Source organism: Chiloscyllium plagiosum, chromosome 18 (genome assembly GCF_004010195.1).
Source record: "Chiloscyllium plagiosum isolate BGI_BamShark_2017 chromosome 18, ASM401019v2, whole genome shotgun sequence".
NCBI lineage: Eukaryota > Metazoa > Chordata > Chondrichthyes > Orectolobiformes > Hemiscylliidae > Chiloscyllium > Chiloscyllium plagiosum.
Genome location: NC_057727.1, coordinates 33300299 through 33320620, shown reverse-complemented (window position 1 = coordinate 33320620; position 20322 = coordinate 33300299). Strand labels below are relative to the sequence as shown.

Genomic DNA, 20322 nt, shown 5'->3' with positions numbered 1-20322 from the left:
GAAAAGCTCTCAAACAGCTTGCATAAGAGATGCTGGCGTTATATGTTCGAACAGTTTTAAGAACACCACCACATTAAGTAAAATAAAAAGCAAAGGATGATTTATCAAGTCAGATTTCAATCTGGGATTCAACAGGCAATAGTAACACTAGCAGAGATCACCTTAATGTACAATCTGTTTGAACAAAAAGATCTATTTGTACCAGAAGGCCAGCAGATTTTTACCAATGCCTATCTTTCTTACACAGATCACTGCCACAATATTATAGCTGAACCAATGAAAATTACAGTTTCACCTGGAATTTGTGAACCGGGGTTCAAAGAAATCCAGACTATTTTCTGATGCTGAAACTACACAATCTGAAAATAAGTGAGATTTATTTTTGCGCAAGCCATTATATGTCTGTAAAAATTCACCTTGCACTTCAAAACATTTTTGTTTGCTAGTTATGGCCAATTCCCGTGCTTCCTTCAATTCTTGGTGTAGTTGCTGTATCTCTCGGTCTGAATCACCGGTTTGTGCATGGGCACGTCGCAGCTCATCTGAAAAACAAAACATAACTTATCCCAATTTAGAACAATATCTAAAATAAATCAAAATCAGTTTTACATCAAATATAGTAGAAAACCTAGACACCCAAGTGAATAATAAATTGTCTAAAGTAGGGACACTTCAATAATGCTCTATCTGCATAATATATCATTTGCTTTAAACATAATGAATGAAAATCAAAGTTCTCTGGCAAAAATGAAGCATTTTAACTTAGAAATTCAAAACATAATACACACTTAAAAAGTGTACTGCATTTTTTCTTTAGTAAAGCAAAAAAAGTCTTTAGCCATACATATGCTGACCACATTGACCTTTACTTTTCAAACCTTCATTGTGTTAGACTATGTGATGGGAAATGCCATAGTTAGCAGCAAGTATTCTGAGTCATACACTGCCCTGAAGTGAAAATGTATTGCTGCTTCTTCATTGTTTCTGGGTATAATCCTGGTACTCCTTAACATTACTGTTGGGGTACCTTGAACACACAGATTACAGCAGTTCACAAAGGGCAATAATTATTTACAGGGACACTCTCATCTTGTGAGTAAATTCAACAAATCAATCTGACATTTTGCACAATGAAACAAAAATTCTTCCAAATGAAGATCAGTTTCTGATAGCTTTCTTGCAATAAAGTTTACAGTAGAATATCAGTATCTAGTTCTATAAACGAGAGGAACCAACTAGAGAACACACAATCCTAGACTAGGTATTGTGTAATGAGAAAGGATTAATTGGCAAACTGTGAGAGACCCCTGGAGGTAGTGTGACTATAAAATGATAGATTTCTTCTTTAAGATGGAGAGCGACATCATTGATTCTGAGACTAGCGTGCTGAATCTAAATAAAAGAAACTACTACAGAATGAGGTGCAAGCTAGCTATGATAAATTGGGAATAATACTTAAACGAATGATGGGGGACAGGCAATGGCAAATATTTAAAGAACATAAGAATGAGATGCAACAAATATTCATTCTCATCTGGCACAAAAATATAAAGGGAAAGGTGACCTGACTATAGCTAACAAGGGAAATTAGAACTAGATCAAAGGAAGGAGCATACAAATTGGCCAAGAAGTGCATCAGAGAGTGGGAAAATAGAGTGAGTCATTTTATGGAGAACATACAAATTGATTGATTTAAATTATGTGAACAACAAAAAAATTAATCAAGAGAAATAGAGATCCCCTATAGTCAGAAGCAGGTATGTTATAATGGGGAACCAAGAGATGGCAGATCAACTAAATACATATTTTGGTTCTGTTTTTAAAGTAGGACACAAATAACATCCCAAACATGGGGACAACAGAATCTTGCGGGAGGCAGGAACTGAAAGAAATCAGTACAAGTAGAATTATGTTGGAGAAATGACATTAAAAACATCACTTCTAATTTCTTTAGTTTTCTCCTTGCCCTCCTCCACAAAACATCAAATTGCCCCAAATTCAAGTCTGCATCATCCACAACCACCAATTAGCTATGAGTTCCTTAATTATGTTCTGCAATCCCATTTACTTTTGGCAGCAGACCCTGCTCTCTGAACTTCCCAAAATCATAATCATCACTACAAGTTCTATCCAAATATTTCAATGTCTGTGGGCCCCGACAGGACTTTTGTTGATATAAACAGGTATCAACATAAAGTTTCAAGAGACCCTGCTGACATAAAAAGAATCTACTGAGAACATGGGTGGACTTGATATCAGGGTCCTGCCTACATTTTTAAAAGGCTTCCATATTTGGCTTGAGCCTGCTAAAATCTGCCCGTTATGTTGAACCATATTCAAAAAATGTTGACACACAGAAGATGTCAAGATATACCAATCTTTTGCAACTGGTGACATTGAGGCCAAACAAAGACAGTCAGCTGACTCATCAGGACAATCTCTTATGCTGACATTGAGATAATGAGATGAACTAGAATAGGCAAATAAAATAAAGGAACAACACTTTATTTTGTGGTTGAGATAGGTGGGCTGTTGACATATACAGGATTTACATGAATGGGTAGGACTGTACTGCCCTTCACTCAAAATTCTTCTGAAAAACCATTAGAAAACTGAAGGATTTATTTGATCATATTGGTTTTTTGTTCTATTGATTTTTTTCTGTTGCACAACACATTTACTAAAGATAGACAAACGTAGCTAAAAGTTGCTCATTTTCATATTTATTGAAAATAAATACTGGTAATCTCAGATTTTCATTTCATGAATAACAAGTGGAATGGAGACGGATTTTGTGTGGAGGACTTTGAGTATTGTTATCAGTGTCTCTAATATACTACTAGAGTTGGGCCAAAGAGTCTGTTTCTGTGCTGTATAACTCCACGACTCTATGCGTCACATAAAAAAACCCCCTCAAAGTCTGTACTAGAACGTCTGCTCAAACCAAAGGCTCACACAGGTCATATTAGCATAGAATTCCAGATCTTAAACTACACAAATATCCACAGTCAATTTTATTTAATGCTTTGTAGCCTGTATTCACATGGATAGAATGCAAAATGGACCCAGGTTCAAGGTGAAAAGATCTCAGCATCAAACAGTAATGCTTGAAACATTAATCCAAGCCAGTTACAGCTTTCACTCATTATCCCAGTGTTCTCTGACATAAATGGCACTGAATCCAGCATTGTTTCAAATTTAAAATTATCATCTTTGTATTATCATCAAGTCCCTCCATGACATTGCCCCTTAACTCTATACTCAACTGCAGCCTTACAATCCTCTGGGAATTGTGTTGCTCCAGTTCTGGTACCTTGTACATCCTTGATTTCTTTTCTTATACCATCAGCTGATGGACCTTCTGCTCTGCAGGCTTGGTGTTTGAGAATTTTGTCCTTAGACCCCACTTTCCTCATTTACCTCTTTCCTCATGTTTAAGGAAGTACTCAATTTTCTTGATTTGTGTATTCCGAGGAACAGTAAGAACTCTAAAGAACTGAAGCAAATAGGAGAATTGGAGCAAACAGAAGCATAAATACGTTATTCAGTCGCTCAAGCATGCTTTGGTGTTCAATAAGACTATGGCTGACCTGATCTTTGTCTGAACTCCATTTTCTTGCTTGTTCCACATAACGTTTGACTCCCCTATAGTTCAAAAATATATCTCAGCTTCGAGTACATGTATATTCAATGAATGAGTCTCAACTGTTCCCTGGGTTAAAGAATTCCTAAGATTAATGACCCACTGAGAGAAGAAATTCCTCAACTTAGTCGTAAATGGGACAGCTTTCACTTTGAAATGGTGAGAAGATAATGGGGAGACAGACAGCACCCCCACTGTAGCCACCACTTCCCCAAGAAAGGCAGGCTGGTGGCAAGCCAAAAACAAACCTATCCCATAGCTACAAAGTGCTGTGGGTGAACTAAATTAATGGGTTGTGTGATGTTGTCCCTCACTGGGAATAAGTCCCATTTCAAGAAGCTGCTAACAACTGGCAGTCTAGGCAGGGCCAGAAGTCTGTGGTGGACACTGGTGGGGCTGCAGGCAGGCTTGCAAAGGAGGTCAAATGGATTACAGAGTAAGGTAAGTCAGGAATTCTAGGTAGGGGAACATTTGGCAACTTAGAAAAAGGTTAATGGGTCGAGGAAACATATCTGCAGATAGGAAGAGTGTACTACTTTCTTGGAGTGGTGACCCTGATAGATAAAGGGCAGTCAAACTCACAAAGATAGCACACATTTTCTTCCTACCATTTTAAACACTTTTAAAGAGAAAGGGACACCACCATCCCCCCTACTCCTCCAATCATTTTGTAATACCAGCAGCATAATATTGGGTTAGTTGACATTAAACAAGTTCAATTAATCCTTAATAATTTATTTACATATGGTGGGAGGGCTGCCAAATTCAGCACCAATCTGCCAGCTGTTTTATGAGATGAGTTTGGGTGTGGGTGACAAAGTGGTGAGCTTGCCATCCAATTAATATTTAATAAAAACAAAAATACTCATTGTGGGTACATGTAATATCTAGCCCAACATCTTTTAAGCATTTGACCTGTCAAGCTCCTTTGGAATCTTACATGATTCAAAACCCTATTTCAGTTGCTGAGGATCTTATGAGGCAACAGTCAATGACAAACAATCTGTCAGTGTCTTAATTCTACTTTAAATAAGGCATCTCTAACTGGTGGCATTCAGACACAGTGGCATAGTGGTAACATCACTGGACCAGCAGATCAGAGGCCCAGCAAATGCTCGGGTCACATGACTTCAAATGACATTATGACAGCTGGCAGAATTTGAATTAAATTAATTAATAAACCTGGAATTGAAATCTGGGCCTGGATTTCACAATATTGTGTTTTTACTGCTAACACAGTTCTTGTTGCCAGCAAATTTGATGATTCAAAATGAGCAATCAGACCACTTGCAGTACTTTCGAACATGCAACACCATTATGGGGGTGAAGAGCTCCAACATCCCACAATTTTATAGGAGCCAAGCCCTTTTACATAAATATGGGTCACAGCCTCTTAGGGTGTCACAGACAATGGGAGGAGCTCAGTCCCAAGAGGGGGAAAAACAGCCTTCATAACCTCCTTACAATTGGCCTGACCCCATCATGGCTACACCTCAGGGAATGAAAATATGGGGTCTTTAATAAGGAGATAGACCTTATTGCCTTCTCTGGGAAAACTTGACTCTAATCATAGCAATGGTGACCATCAGCTGTCATTAAAACCCATCTGACTCATTAACGCCATTCCAGCAAGGAAACCTGCTTTCCTTACACAGTATGGCTTATATGGGTCTCCATACCTACAAGCAATATGGTTGACCATTAAATGCCCTCATCAGAACAGTTCTGATGAAACATCATTTTTTCAGGTTCTCTCCTTCTCTACGAAGTTGTCAGGCCTGCTGAGTGTCTACTGAAATGAAATGCAATCTTCCTATTGACCTCTGGGAATCCATACCTCAAAATTTCCCAATCAAGACAAGAAGCGATCTTGAAAGTGCCAACAATTTTATACAAGTCTGGCATGCCTAAGTGGAGGTCAAATGAAACAGTAAAAGAAGTGTACAAGAGTCCAAACATCCCACCCAACCCCATTCCTCCTCACTTGTGGTAGGTGGTCTGGATTCAGCAATTGACCATCAGTCTCTCAGGACACACAACACTGGAGTGGAAATAAAGTCAATCTCAGTCCTGGGGAATTACCCGAGGAGGAGAAACATGTTAGGCACAAACTCTCAACTTCATGGATACTCCATTGTAATGAAGCTGCTGCTGCTGCTCAAGTTCAGAAACCCTGAAGACAACAATTTGCATGACCAAAGGTGTCAAATACAATAGTACAGGCCGTTCTGCTATAATGTGTGTTTCATCAACGTGAGTTCGCTGTAACGCAATTGACGAACTGGGGGCACTGTTTTTAAAGCACCAAGTTTTAAAATGTATGTTGCTTGTAACACAATTACATCACCAACACTTAAAGCGCTGTTTCTAAAGCATGATTTTTCTGTAATGTGGGGTTGCACAAAACATAACCATCACATTATAGAACCTACCTGTACTTTTTAAACTATAATAAGCACACTAACTACACTGAAAAGGTTTAAGTAATTTTTATCACCATGCCAAACTGTGACGACCTATCCTTAAATCCTTCCAGCAACCCCTCTGCCTTTAGGCTTACAGCCAGTGACATCATCTGTAATTGCTGGTTACATTTATCGGATATAGTGATGAAGATGACCTAAGATGAAATTGGCTAGACAGCTGCATTCATTCAGCTCTTCACAGTTTGAGTGAGACAAAAACTTCCATTTCTCACAGGTTGTGTACTGTAATCCAACTGAATAACTGTACTGATATCCAACTGAATAACTGTAGTGCATCCTAAACATTTTATCAAATAGTGAATGAACATTTCCTTTGTGCTTTTTTAAAATTGTCTTTGTCATATCAACCACGTCAAACAGTGGGCCAATTGTAATGACATTAATGTGTAGTGATATGTAATTGGGACTGCATTGCCTTTGCAGAAGTACATAACTCAGGCCTGTACCACAACAAATTAGGGATGAAAATAGTTCCCTCACGTGATTGAAACTGTGTTCATTACAACAGTTTCCACCACATTTGTTTCCCTCTATAATAGCCTGAACCCCAGTTAAACACTTTCTTAGTTTTAGTGTATAGTGTGACACAAGTATTTTGGTATCTCCATCCTGAAATATCAGCCTCTTTGATGTTAGTGAACAAATGTTATTTTGCATTCATTTCACTTATCAATCTCTGAAATCTTACAAAAGTAGTTACTTAGCCATTGTTTGATCACATTAATTTCAGCATAAGAAAGCAATCACCAGTGATTTTAATGTCAAAGTTAAAGACATGAATGCAAGTTTAAGAATATAATTTGAAGGTCAGGAAGGCGCGTCAGGACACTGGGGTCCAAGTCCCACCTGCTCCAGAGATATGTAATAACATCTCTGAACAGGTTGGAAGAAAACATCTATATATAGAAACTCAGATTACACTGCTAACTCTTTGGAATTTTATCATTGAAATTTTAGAAACCAAAGGTATTTTGTTGAGTACAGTTTAACAGATTAAAAAAAACATAAGAAATTTTAGATGTGGTCAACCTCATCTGATATAATCTCATGATGAAGGGCCAATCATTTCAATTCCAATGGAAGTTAATTATCCAAAGTATGTTACAAAGAAGTTAACCTCAGTGTACAGTTATACTGAAAAAAAAATCCAGGTTTTAATTTTCTAAGAAATCCATTTATTCCTATGACACAAACTCTAACTGCTGACTTGAGGTTAAAGTCAGATCAGATTACATTAAGACATGAACCATTGCAAAGGGTTATCCTTATATGTTATCCTTAATCAAAGATCAACTGAGATAAGTGATTTCAGCATATATTCAGTTCCAGTGATAAAAGAGATTACTAACTGAAAACTAAATATAGGTGTAGTAAATTATCAATCCATTGTCCAAAGTATCTTACTGGGATCAACTAGTTTTTTTTCATCTTACTATCAATCATTCTATATCACATTTTGAGAATCTTGTTTGATCCATTGCTCCTGTTACACTTCACTAGGGTAATGCTCTGGAAATCAAGCCCTGTTATTCTTCAAATCATCACAGTGGTTAAAGATTTTAACAAGTATTAGAATTCCCAATTTACCGGACTTTTAGGCCCATGATGATAAAAAAAACTGGATCAGGTTTTTGCATTTAACAATAATTGCTATTTAATAGTTAAAAAGACACTAGCCACAGGCGAACAATTATGAAATATTGGTATATAACTTTATTGGTTAAAATTCTAATTCCCTTATGCATACAGATTTATGGACAGACACAGATTGGACAAAAGACTGAGTATGATGAGGACAGGCAAAGACTGGAAAAGTAATTCAATGGTTCCTGTTCACAGGATTTACTGAGATGATGCTTTTACTTGTTTGCAGGAGGCAAAAAAATGACTGATTCATATGTTTGAGAAGGTTTTCTGACATTAATTAAAAGTTAAAGCCTATAGCAACTGAAAGAAAATAGAACAGTTTCCTTTAGGCTTAAAGTATTTTTTACTGCAGAAAAGATAGACAACTCCTGAGCCTGTGAAAGGCCTCTTCCTATCTTGTTCTTTGCCCAAAGCATTTCAGCCATCTTGGAATAAATCACATAGTTGTTGGTAGGCTGAAGGCCTATGTCATCGATAGCTGGTCAATAGTCCACAGACCTAACAGCTACTTGTTGCATCTCCATTTCTGTACAGCCTTTGGTGCCATTTGCAAACCATCTATCACTGCTTGAACCAGCAGTTGTGAAAATAGTATTTAAAATCATTGTCAGGTTACATGCTTTGAAAAATTCCAGAAATCCGTCATCATTTAATCCTTAGTTTTCAGAACAATTATTTTCCAATTTCAAAAATATTTCCAAAATAAAAAGACACGTGCCAACTATATTCATTCCATGTGATCTATCCTTAATTATTAAGTACATGCAGTAAATTGAACAATTTTAAGTACAGATCAGTATTTCACTTTCTCTATAAGTTCCTTGCAATCTTATGACATTATTGCACTTTACACCGCAAAAAGTAGATTTACTTTGAGGAAATAGGATTTAGGTTGCTATATAGACATACTTGTAACAATTTTAGACATGATCAGGTTTGGAAGGAAGCTTACACTTCACTGCTAATGATGGAGCAATGAATAGAATCTTAACTAACAGCAATTCACAAAGTTTAATAGAAGGTTGATAGATGCTTAATTTCAAGATTACTTAGAAAAGAAAACTATGGTTTCAATCATCTAATTTCATGGGGTAAACATGATAGATATTTAATAAAATGATTGCCTTTATGTTGTTCATTGGTACTCCAATGCAAGTTACTATAGTTTCAGGGTAATTCACATCAAAAGGTGAAAGAGAAATTAAATCAATGTGGATTATCACACCACAAGGACGGCACAAAGGCCCTCAAGCAGATTACCTATACAGCCTATTATGGGTTATGGTTTGTGATTCACAAGGAGCTAGAAAAGAGGTGAGAAATGCAAACACACTGGCAGAAGGAAGCACAGTAAATTAGCATACTGTCCTGAAACTTCTGTGATCAAGGCTGAACTTATCCAAGAGGACTGGTGTTTGTGATGAATCAGTTTTGAATGTCCAGGGTAAAATGAGCTTGGGAAATAATCTTGCTACAATATGGTATGTTGCCTGGATACCAACCATTTGTGGTTGGAGTAGATTACTGACATCAACCCTTTTTATGTTAGTCTAAGGGGCTGTTCAGTAGGTTGTGGCAGAGGATGGACTATGAATACCTCTCACCAGAAGAGGCTCTTCTCTTAGGTAACAGGATAATTTATTACATCTTAATAACTATATATAGATTACATTAACAAAGAATATTAACTATTAATATGTAGGAGTAGATAAGATATTTGCATCTTTATGAAGATACTACTCCCAACTTGCTCCAATTGTAGTGTAGCTGCTTGATTGTAACTGCTAAAAAGCCTGCTCGAAGCTCCACCTAGTGGCTAGGATATAAATCAGAGCTGGCAGAGCTTCAGCTTAGCTCAGATGAACCACTTCAGGTTCATTACCTTATTCAACATCTGTTCGTCAAGCCGTTCCCACTTAATTTTTGCAAAGGCTTAAACGACTATATTACATTTACCTCTACCACTTTTCTCCAACCCAAGCCATTACATCTAAGTTCACAACTCTCAGTGAACTGTTGGCTTGACAATTCTTCTAGAATGTGTTTGTTTTAGACTTGGTCATAACTTGAACATGGTGCCCTTGATGCTAATTTTTTCGTTATTTCTCATCTGGACAATCCTTTGTTGCAACACATCTTTTGCTGAGAACCTGATTGATTGTTGACATTGTTGTTGACATTAGTCTATTACTCTATCTGGGGAACCTTTGATTTCTCAATGACTGTGACAGAGAAAGTAGTTTAACTTTTACACCATACACATAAGATTTGGCCGATATCTCACTTGTACAAGATGATTAGGGGGTTTACAAGATGATTAGGGGGTTAGATAGGGTTGACAGTGTGAACCTTTTCCCGCGTATGGTGAGGTGATGCACTTCGGTAGGAAGGACATTGAAATACAGTATAAAACAGGCTGTAAGGTTAGCAGTGGTGGACTCTCCCTCTTTATGGGCATTTAAGCGGGCATTGGATAGGTATATGGAGGATAGTGGGTTAGTATAGGTTAGGTGGGCTTGGATCGGCGCAACATCGAGGGCCAAAGGGCCTGTACTGCGCTGTATTCTTCTATGTTTATAAAATGGATAGGCCCTGTTAGATCTTCGGAGATAAGGTTTTGTTTTTGTAGAACTTGCCAATGATTTTTCCTGGTCTCTGTTTCAAAGATAATTTAGGTAGCATTTTCTAAAATTACATTTTTCTTGGACGATCAAAAGTCAATAAAGATGGATCAGAAATACCAAGAACAATTCTGTCTCTTATCAAATCTGTTTGTAAAGCTAATATTTGTTTAACTGTCTCCAGATTCACCTGGAAGTTGGATTCTTCTGTTGAATCTTGCCTGTCAAAGAATTCGACTTGTTCTTAAATTAGACTAACTATGAAGGACTTTTACAAAATCATTGAAGGGATCTGTCTTCTTTCATTTTTTGGTGATTGCAGCAAGAACACGCTAATGGATCAACTGCAAATAGCATTATATTAAATTATGTGATTAACCTTGAAGCAATTCAACACCTCAGATTGCTTCTCTCTATAAGGAGTGTTTCTGATCTTGAGTCTGCTTGGAAGTGTTGTCTTTTCCCATTTCTTCTTAATGTGTTGATTAAACTTACTCCTGTGAAAGTATTTAAAATCTGTATAATTTTAATATTGTTTAAACTTGAAGTTCTGCAAGGTCGTCTTTGCATTCAGAAAACTTCCAAACTAAGTTGCTATAAACATGTTAAAATCTTCAAAGATTTATATTTATTTTCCAATCTGTAGCTAATTCTTGATAACCATTGATCTCTCTCAAATTATTCTCAAAGGTTTAATTTGTATTTAATAGTTGTTGTGATTTACTATTTCCACACTTCTAAAAAAGATGTTTTTTTAAGATGTTACCTTGCAAATGTTACAAATTCATGTTTATTAAAGTTTCTACTCTTACTATATCTTGTCTTCTTAAAGCTTCTTGCTTTTTAAATTGATACTGTTTTAATGTCCGTTCTTGAAGTTATTACTTAGTTTCCAAATTCTGTCCAGTAGCAATATTGTTGAAAGAAAAAGCTGTTAGACTAGTTTTCAGCAACTTCAAAGTTTTAAATCCCAATTTTCTTAATCTGCCAGAGAAATAACCCTGATTTCTCTTTAACGTAAAATAAATGGAGGCTTCATGCCATTTTTCCTTCTTCACTGATTCATTTGCATTACTTCCCCCCTACAAAATAGTGATTCGGACTTTTTATGCTAAAAAACTTCAAATTTTTCGTTAAGACTTTTTCTAATCTCTAAATTGCTTGTAAAGTGTATTTTCGTATGCAATGGACTTGCTCAGATCAGTGGCTTTGAAAATTTTTAAACATGGCTTTGTTTTTAAGCTAGATTTCTTCTCTGGCTCTATGATGTTTGTCTGCAGCTGCAACAATTCATGTTTTAATGGTTGGCATTATTTTATAGATTTTCCAGAATTGCCAGCCTAAAATGTGTAGTGCAACTAAGATATTTACCTTTTCTCTCTTAATGACTTAACTTGTTGCCAGAGCCCAAGATCCAATCGTTTCTTGCTGATTCCCAGTTTAGTTTTGCTGCTGTCATTCCAAAGTAGCAGGCGACGAAACATCCCTCCCAGATTGTCTCAATGCTTTCTATGCTCGCCTTGAGCAGAATTTCGGCATAGAGGTAAGATCTATTTTGACAAGTCCTGATGAACCTATCCCAACAGTCACTGCATCAGAGGTCAGATCAGTTTTCCTTTGTGCGAATCCAAGGAAAGCAATGGGACCAGATGGAGTACCAGGCTGTGGACTCAGAGCATGCGCAAATCAACAGGCAGAGGTTTTCTCAGACATCTTCAATGTCTCTCTGCTGGTTTCAAGAGGGCCAACACCATCCCTTTGCCTAAAGAGGCTCATGCAGCGTGACTCAATTACTACCACCTAATGGCCCTAACTTTGGTAGTTATGAAGTGCTTTGAAAGGCTGGTCAAGGCATTAATCAACTCCAGCCTCCCCACTACTCTTGACCCAATCCAATTTGCCTATTGGACCAACTGATCCACGTCAGATGCCATATCACTTGCCCTTCACTCCTCCCTAGAACATCTTGACACCAAGAACAGCTACATAAGGATCCTACTCATTGACTACAGTTCAACCTTCAACACCATTATCCCTCGAGACTGATTACTAAACCCCATTCCCTGCAACTGGATGCTCAGTTTCCTGACCCACAGGCCACAATCAGTGAAGACTGGGGACAATATTTCATCATCCCAAACACTCAACACTGGAGCATCCCTGAGGTATGTACTCAGCCCCCTACTGTACTCACTGTATACCCTTGACTGCTTAGTCAAATACCAGACTAATGCCACCATAGTCAGTCGAATCTCAGATGGTGATGAAACAGACTACAGACGGGAGGTGGAAGACCTGGAAAAATGGTGCACTGAGAACAACCTAACTCTCAATGTCAGCAAAACCAAGGCACTCATTATTGACTTTCAGCGGGATGTTACTCATGCCCAGCTCAGAGGTGGAACAAGTGGAGAGAGTGTCAAGCTCGTGGGAGTGGTCATCAACAACATGAACTGGACTCTTCATGTGGATGCATTGGTTACAAAAGCCCAACAACCTATCTTGTTCCTCCTGCAGCTGAGGAAATTTGGCATGATGGTGAATACCCTTGCCAACTTTTATAGGTGTGCCATCGACAGCATTCAGTCTGGATGTATCACTACCTGGTGTAGCAACTGTACCATTCAAGATTGGAGACGGTTACAGAAAGTGGCGAACTCAGACCGGACAATCACAAAGGCCAACCTCCCATCTATAGAATCCATCTACCAGGCCTGCTGTCAAGGAAAGGCTGCGAGCATTCTCAAAGGTCCATCACACCCTGGCAATGTTTTTTCTACAACCTTTACCACTGGGGAGAAGGCCCAGAAGCCTGAACACACGCACCAGTTGGTTTTGAAACAGTTTCTAACCTACTTTTGTTAGAACACTGAATGGACTCACAAACTCTTAACATTCGTCTGTTCCTGTGTATTTGATTTTGCTGCTGTTTACCATTTATTTACTTATCTATGCTAGTTAACTCTGTGATCTGCCTGTATTGCTCAAGACAAAGCTTTTCACTGTGCCTCAGTACACGTGACAATAAATTCAATTCAATTTTACTGTCTCCACTTCAAACTGGTTTTTTCGATGCCACTTTTTTGGTCTGGCTGATTTAAAAAAAAGCTTTAGAACAGCTTTCTTACAGCTCCAGTTCAGCTTTGTAGGTAAAACTTCCAGCAGGAAGTACTGTCTGCTGCTTCTGTTTAAACTAATTCAGAAGCCAAATGAGTTGGTTCTCCTTTCTTAAAATGGCAATGATTTAAAGTGATAATTCGCTTTTAGGTTGAAAATTTCTCTTCTTTCTTTCTCTTCTGATTTGTTTGAATTCCTTCTCCTCATGCTATGGATCAAACCCACTGAAATAATGCTATATTATGCCTGGGTATCAACCACCAATGTGGTAGAGAGCTTCCAACAATCCTCTTTTCAATGCTAACCAAAGGGGCTGTTTGGTAGTCTGTAGTCATTATTAAGTCTCAGTTTTACAGGCTTTCGTCTTAGATTACAGAAGGTAGCCTACACCACCTTAGTAATTACATACAGGTTAAATTAACTAATAATTAAAGGCAAATAAGACACTTGCGTCTTCATCAGAAGACGGTGTCCCAACACCACCATCTTCAACTGTAGTTCCCTGATTGAAACGGTCAAAAATCCCAGACATTCTGCCACAATATTCCCATACTCCATCCAGTGACAGTTATATATCAGAATGGGCAGAGCTTCACCTTTTGTATCCCCTATAAAACAAATTGAAGACCAAGATTTAGTGCTCTGTTCAGCAAGTGTACAAGTGAGCCACTTCAGGTGCAATTGACTCCCCACTCCAAAAGTAGAAGGTTCACCAGAGCAAGCACTTATTAGGACTTAAGTGCTGCTCAGGAACTGCCCAGCAGTAGCCTCACCACTTAAATTCTGACGTTTGTTGGCCAATTAAAGTCTGGCAGCTTCAGGGAGCTTAAGATGTTGCTGGAGCGCAAGGGTGCACAGCCATGGATCGCCGCATCAGTCAGCAGGGAGGAGTTTATTTGGTTGCATGGGAGGCAAGCACAAGGGTATGACTTTCAGCATACACCATCTGCCCCTAGAAGGCTTTAATTGGTGGCATATTGAGAATATTGCCCATCAACCTTCTTATCTCGAACCAAAAAGTTAAGCTGACAAGTCGTTGCTACATCCAGACAGTGGAAAAATCAGATTCAGCAGACTAAGACGTGCAAGCAACAAAAGTGACCAAGGGGGGGGGGGGGGGGGGGGGCATCAATTTGAAATAGCCACCAAGATTAATGACAACTGTTGGAATAAGAAATGTTTCATTGTGGAAAGACTTTTGCCATCAGGAATAAGTATTCTGTCTTTTAAGGTAAAATTAAATGACTATTTGCAGATAAAAATATACAGCCATATTTAGTTTCAGATTGCTTTAGAAAAGAGCAAGCATAGATAATGATGGGCTAAATGGCCAACCTATACTATAACATTTAATGGCGCTGGCCCTTAGATGAATTTTGCTGACACCAATCTGAACAATCACAATTGCCTTATTAAAGTTACCATCTCATATCAGATAAATGTTTTAAATGGATTGTTGACAAGATAGTGCAACCTCCGTACATAACCAATATAAGTAGTGACTGTGGAAAATCAAAATGTAATCTTCATTTTGTGTCATAATAAACCGAGAGGCTCTTTGCAGAGTTTTAATATCAAAATTAACCTGGAAAAATGGAAGTTTAGAAAGTATGTAACAACAGAATATGTATACACTCAGATTTCTAATAATTCATCAGAAACTTTGTACATTTTCCATATCAGTTCAGAACTTTTAAAAGTAAAGAACTGAGAGAAAGATAAAATCATAAAATTACCATCAACCACTGCCACCTCATGGAGGCTTGTACTGTGCCAGCTAATTAATAAATACACCCTATACTTACACTTGAGATGATCCAGCTCACTTTCATGTTTTCTGCTGGAAGCTCTCGCCTCTGCCAAGAGGTCTGCGGTGGGGTGAAGCAGAAGACAGGCAGAAGAACATTGCAGATGAAACAGAAGCCAGCAAACATAGAACACAGAAAAGCAAGAAAGGCTGCGTGAGAATGACACAGAAGCCAACATGAAAGCCTTATCTCTTTAAGTGCTGGCTCATACCTGTTTTTAAAACTGGGAATGTGTGCAGAATTTAGAATTTCAAATTTAAATTAAATTCCCCAAGATAAATAATAATAGTTTGAAGCCAGAAGAATCTTCTCCAATTGCAAACTACTTCACCAATTACATACAAAGAATATGACCCAAATAGTTCATACATTTTGCTCCTTGTAGCTAAACGTAACTCCTAAGGCATTTGCCATATATCCAATTATGGAAAAGTACTGTGACTGGCACTTATCTGAAGTATTATTGTACCCTAATTTTGATGCAGGGCTTCATATTTAATCATTTTTAATTTCAATTTGTTGGGATTGATATTAGTGCTGCTTCTTTGAAATGGTTTTCTGTTCAATTGTGGATCACCAAAAGTTAAATATGTTTGATAGTTTAAAGAAAGGCAAAAAAAAAGGATTGTTACAGTTACCAACCACCACTTTTTGCAATAGCTCAAGTGTTTCAGAACAAGACTGTTAATGCTGTGTATTCTGTGACAGTCCAAGACAAAAGAAAGCACATATAGACACACATGAATATGCTTTGGCTACAGCAATTTAAGATATTAATACATGCACTACCAGTCCTATTTTTGAAGAAGGAGAGAATGAATATAGTCCCCATCTAGAGTTAACAGTGAACACAGCATTGACGTTGCTTTATTAGGTACAGGTCATTTTTGAAGCATGGCTTTCATTTTACATGTAAATCTGCATTTGCTTTGCAATTTATTAGGGCTTCTCAGAGTAAATACAAATACCAATTCTGAATAATTAAGAGTGTCATCTCTAACTATGGGTGAGGTTCCAGATGACTAGATAGTGGCTGATGTTTAAAGAGGGATGTAAGGAGAAGCCTTGGAATTAAAGGCCTGTGAGTCTGACTTTGGGGGTATGGGGAAGTTGTTGGAGGTGATTCTGAAAGATAGGATTTATATGCATTTAGAGAGGCATTCCTGATTAGGGATAGCCACCATGTGAGGAAAACCATGTCTCATAAAGATTGTGTTTTTTTTAAAGAATTAACCAAAACGATTGATGAGGGCAAAGTAGTGGATGTTGATCACTTTGACTTTGGAAAAACATTTGACAAGGTTCCACATGGTAGACTGATTAGTAAAGTCAGATCAAATGGGATTCAGAATGAGCTTGCCAATTGGATATAAAATTGGCTGAACAGCAGGAGGCAGAAAGTGGTGGTAGAGGGTTTTTTTTCGGTCTGGAGGCCTGTTACTGGTGGTGTTCCATAGAGAACAGTGGTTGGGTCTGCTTTTGTTTGTTATTTATACAATTGATACAATCTTCTCAAAACTTGCTGACAAGTGATCTAGATCAGCATATAGAAGGCATAGTTAGTACATGTGCAGATGATACCAAAATTGGAGGTATAGGAAACAGTCAAGGAGGTTATCCAAGATTACAAAGAGATCTTGATCGATTGGGTCAATGGGTTGGGTAGTGGCAGATTTAGTTTAATTTGGGTAAATGCGAGGTATTGCATTTTGATAAAACAAACAAAGACTTATACAATTAATGGTAGGGCCTTGGGTAGTGTTGTCGAATAGAGAGACCCAGGGGTTAAGGTTCAGGTTCAGGTCCTAATTCGTTGAAGTTTCCATCATCGGTAGACAGGATGCTTAAGGCGGTATTTAACACACTTGCCTTCATCACTCAGCTCTTTAGGAACTGGGATGTTAAGTTGAGGTTGCACAGGATGTTGGTGAGGCTTCTTCTAGAGTACTATGTCCAATTTTGTTTGTCCTGTTACAGGAAGGATATTATAAAGCTAGAAAATGCTCTGAAAAGACTCACCAGCATATGTCTGGGAATAGAAAGTTTGAGTTATAGGGAGAAGCTGGATAGGGTGGGACTTTTTTCACTGGATGTGAAGGGGTAGGAGGTTGAAGGGTGGCCTTATAGAGGTTTTAAAATTATGAGGAGCATAGATAAGGTTAATGGCAAAAGTCTTTTCCCTAGGATAGGGGAGTTCAAAACTAGAGGTCATCATTTTAAGGTGGGACAGGTTTTACATTGAAGTAGCAGACCATAGAAGAATGATCTTAATTTCTTTTTCCAGTGAAGGCAAAAGAAGATAAACAGCATCTAATTTGAACAATAAAACCATTTGAATTAGCCTAATAATAATAATAATAATTTGAAATATACTAATAACAATTAATAACTTGAAAAGTGACTAACCATTTGTGTAACAATGTATGCTTAAAATTTACAACTAATTTATTGCAAACAGATTTCAAAAATTAGCGTTTAAAAATTATTTTAAAAACTCAAAAATATGAAATGATTACTGGATAATAAGAAACTGCCAAATAATAATGCAACTTCACACAAGTTCAGCAATTTACCTACTCCCCCTGCGAAGGAAGATTGGGTTTACTTAAATGATGGTGTGTTCTGGTATGATATTGTAAAGAAACTGAATAGTCGGTGTTTTGAGAGGTGCATAATAGTCAGTCAATTATTTTTACTGCACAGTCTCACATAAAATGTTCCCTCCGTGCCACAAATTGGAGAAAACTTTTTAGAATTATTACTGCTTCTTCTCTTTCCTGCTGACTTCCCAAACTAAACTTGCATGATCTCAATATTATTTTGAATAACAAGTCATATATTGTGTGCTTTATCAACTGCAATATTCATGTTAAAAATACTTTATGATTAATTGTTTGCGTGAATGCATTTATATACTCGATTCAAAAAGCCAATAATAGCAAAATAATTTTAAATGCTCAACATAGCTTTGCATGACTACATGCCTGAACAATTTACAAGCTAAAAACAGGTCCTCAGAGTGTTTTCCTAGACCTCTTTTTTCCAATACATTGATGAGTGTGTCAACGTTGCTTCTTACTCTTGGCTAGAATTGGCAAATATTGTCAACTTTGATTCTAAATTGCACCCTTCTTGAAATTTCACACATTTGAATACTGATTTCCCCAGTCCCTTTCTTGACCTCCCCACCTCCGTTCTGGCTATCCATTAATGTCTACTGCAAACACATTGTTTATGCTTTTTCCAACCAGATTCTTGTAACAATTCTGTTCCATTCCAATACTGGGTACTACAACTAAAGTTATTAGCAGAAGTGAAATAGTGAACAGTAGGTTTTTGGGATACAATGCTTCCTTTCAACCAAAGAATGAATCATTGTTGTGCTTTGTTTTGAAAAATATTCTTATGATGAATTGCGTTTGTGGATTACTTGGGTGTCTCAGTTCAAATTCTAAAATCCACATGAGGGCATAAATGTCATCTGTATCTGACTTTTCATTGCTTTTTTGTTTCAACAATCTTGTGACAATGGGGGCTAACAGAAACACTTTGAATACCTAACCTTTTTGTTAACAGATTTGATATGACTGATGGCAGTTTAAATTAAGTATTATTATCACAAAGAGTTTGTCATGTCCATTTTAGAATGAGTAATGTGAAGTATATTTTAATGATAGAAGAAATAAGATCTGGGGAAAACTGTTATGGTTTTGCTCATGATCATTAATCTGATTCATTCGCGCTTGCATTTACTGCCCATCCATAATTGTCCTCGAGAAGGCAATTATGGAGTATCCTTCATGAACTGCTGCAGTTCATTTGCTGTTGATACACCCACAATGCAGCTGAGGAATGAGTTCCAGGATTTTGACCCAGTGATACTCAGATCGATATGTAGAAATCAAGATGGTGAGTGGTTTGGAGATGAATTGGCAAGTGGCAGTATTCCCATGTTTCTGCTGCCCTTGTCCTTTTAGATGGTAGTGGTCATAGGTTTGGAAAGTGCTATCTAAGGAACCTTGGTGAATTTCTGCAGTGAATTTAGTAGATGGTTCACATAGTTCTGAGCCATATATACTGGGCTGAATTTGATCAGTCCTCTGGGGACAGGCTGAGGGGGCAAGGGAAGACAGGGCAGGAAAAGTAGTGCAAGTCATTTCTCTGCCAGTCTACCAACTTTACCAGTTTCCACTTTGATGTCAAAGTTGCCAATTTGGCCATTAAAAGGTGCCTTCCTTGAAAGGATTGCGGGCATTTCAATCCTGATGGCCTCATGGTAGGCTCTTTGAGAGGTGGGGTTCCTGAACGTATTATGGGATGATGTCATGGCAATAGGGATCAAAATTTCCTAATTTGCTCCTGGGATGGCGAGGGCATTCACTTAGATGGGAAAGTGCAGTCCTTCTATGGCGTGCTTTGCTTCCAGACGTAATCTCAGCAGGGGCCACCACTTTCAGTGGCACTGCTGAAACTTCTAATCTGCCAGTCCTCAAATTTGGCCAGCAGCTTTCAGGAAGGCAGTTGCGATCAGTTGCCCACCTGATGCAAGATAAGATACAACCTTGGGTCCTGTATACAGTCAAAGCAGGGATAGTGCCTCCCTCTGAGCCTACTGATTGGAGACTAGATAAAAGAACAAAATTTAGTCCATATTTTCCAAGTTATTTGATGATCTATTGCAGACATTTGGAAAACAATGAGCAGCTTCTACTTGATTAAATGATCTTTACAGGAGTATGCATGGTTTATTGGTCACGAGAAGCATTATAATTTACAGATGGCTTGAAATTCAAGGATATTCTTTGATTCACAGGAAATATGAACTGTCTTTCAAATGTTTAGATGGCAAAAGAACGAGTAAAAACTCAGCTAAAGAACTGGTTTAAATGTTGTTAAATGATGAAAGTGAAGGGGCAGAAAGCTCACTAAAATAATAGATCAAACCTATGAATTGCAACCTTCCGTTAACTTTCCATTAGTACTGCTAGGTTACAGTAATA

At 37.8% G+C, this 20322-nt stretch overlaps 1 protein-coding gene across 38 annotated transcripts in view; it reads right to left on the bottom strand.

Moving 5' to 3' along the window:
• The window catches only part of slmapa (sarcolemma associated protein a), a 256792-nt gene that overhangs the window by 25402 nt on the left and 211068 nt on the right, over positions 1 to 20322 (bottom strand). For 26 of the 38 annotated variants that reach the window (XM_043708126.1, XM_043708125.1, XM_043708132.1 and 23 more), the window contains 2 exons: positions 15320 to 15382; positions 417 to 542 (listed from right to left, as the gene is read on the bottom strand). In XM_043708126.1, coding sequence (XP_043564061.1) covers positions 417 to 542; positions 15320 to 15382 — 189 coding nt within the window. The remainder of the gene's footprint in view (positions 1 to 416; positions 543 to 15319; positions 15383 to 20322) is intronic. The other 12 variants (XM_043708136.1, XM_043708140.1, XM_043708150.1 and 9 more) reach the window with 1 other exon arrangement.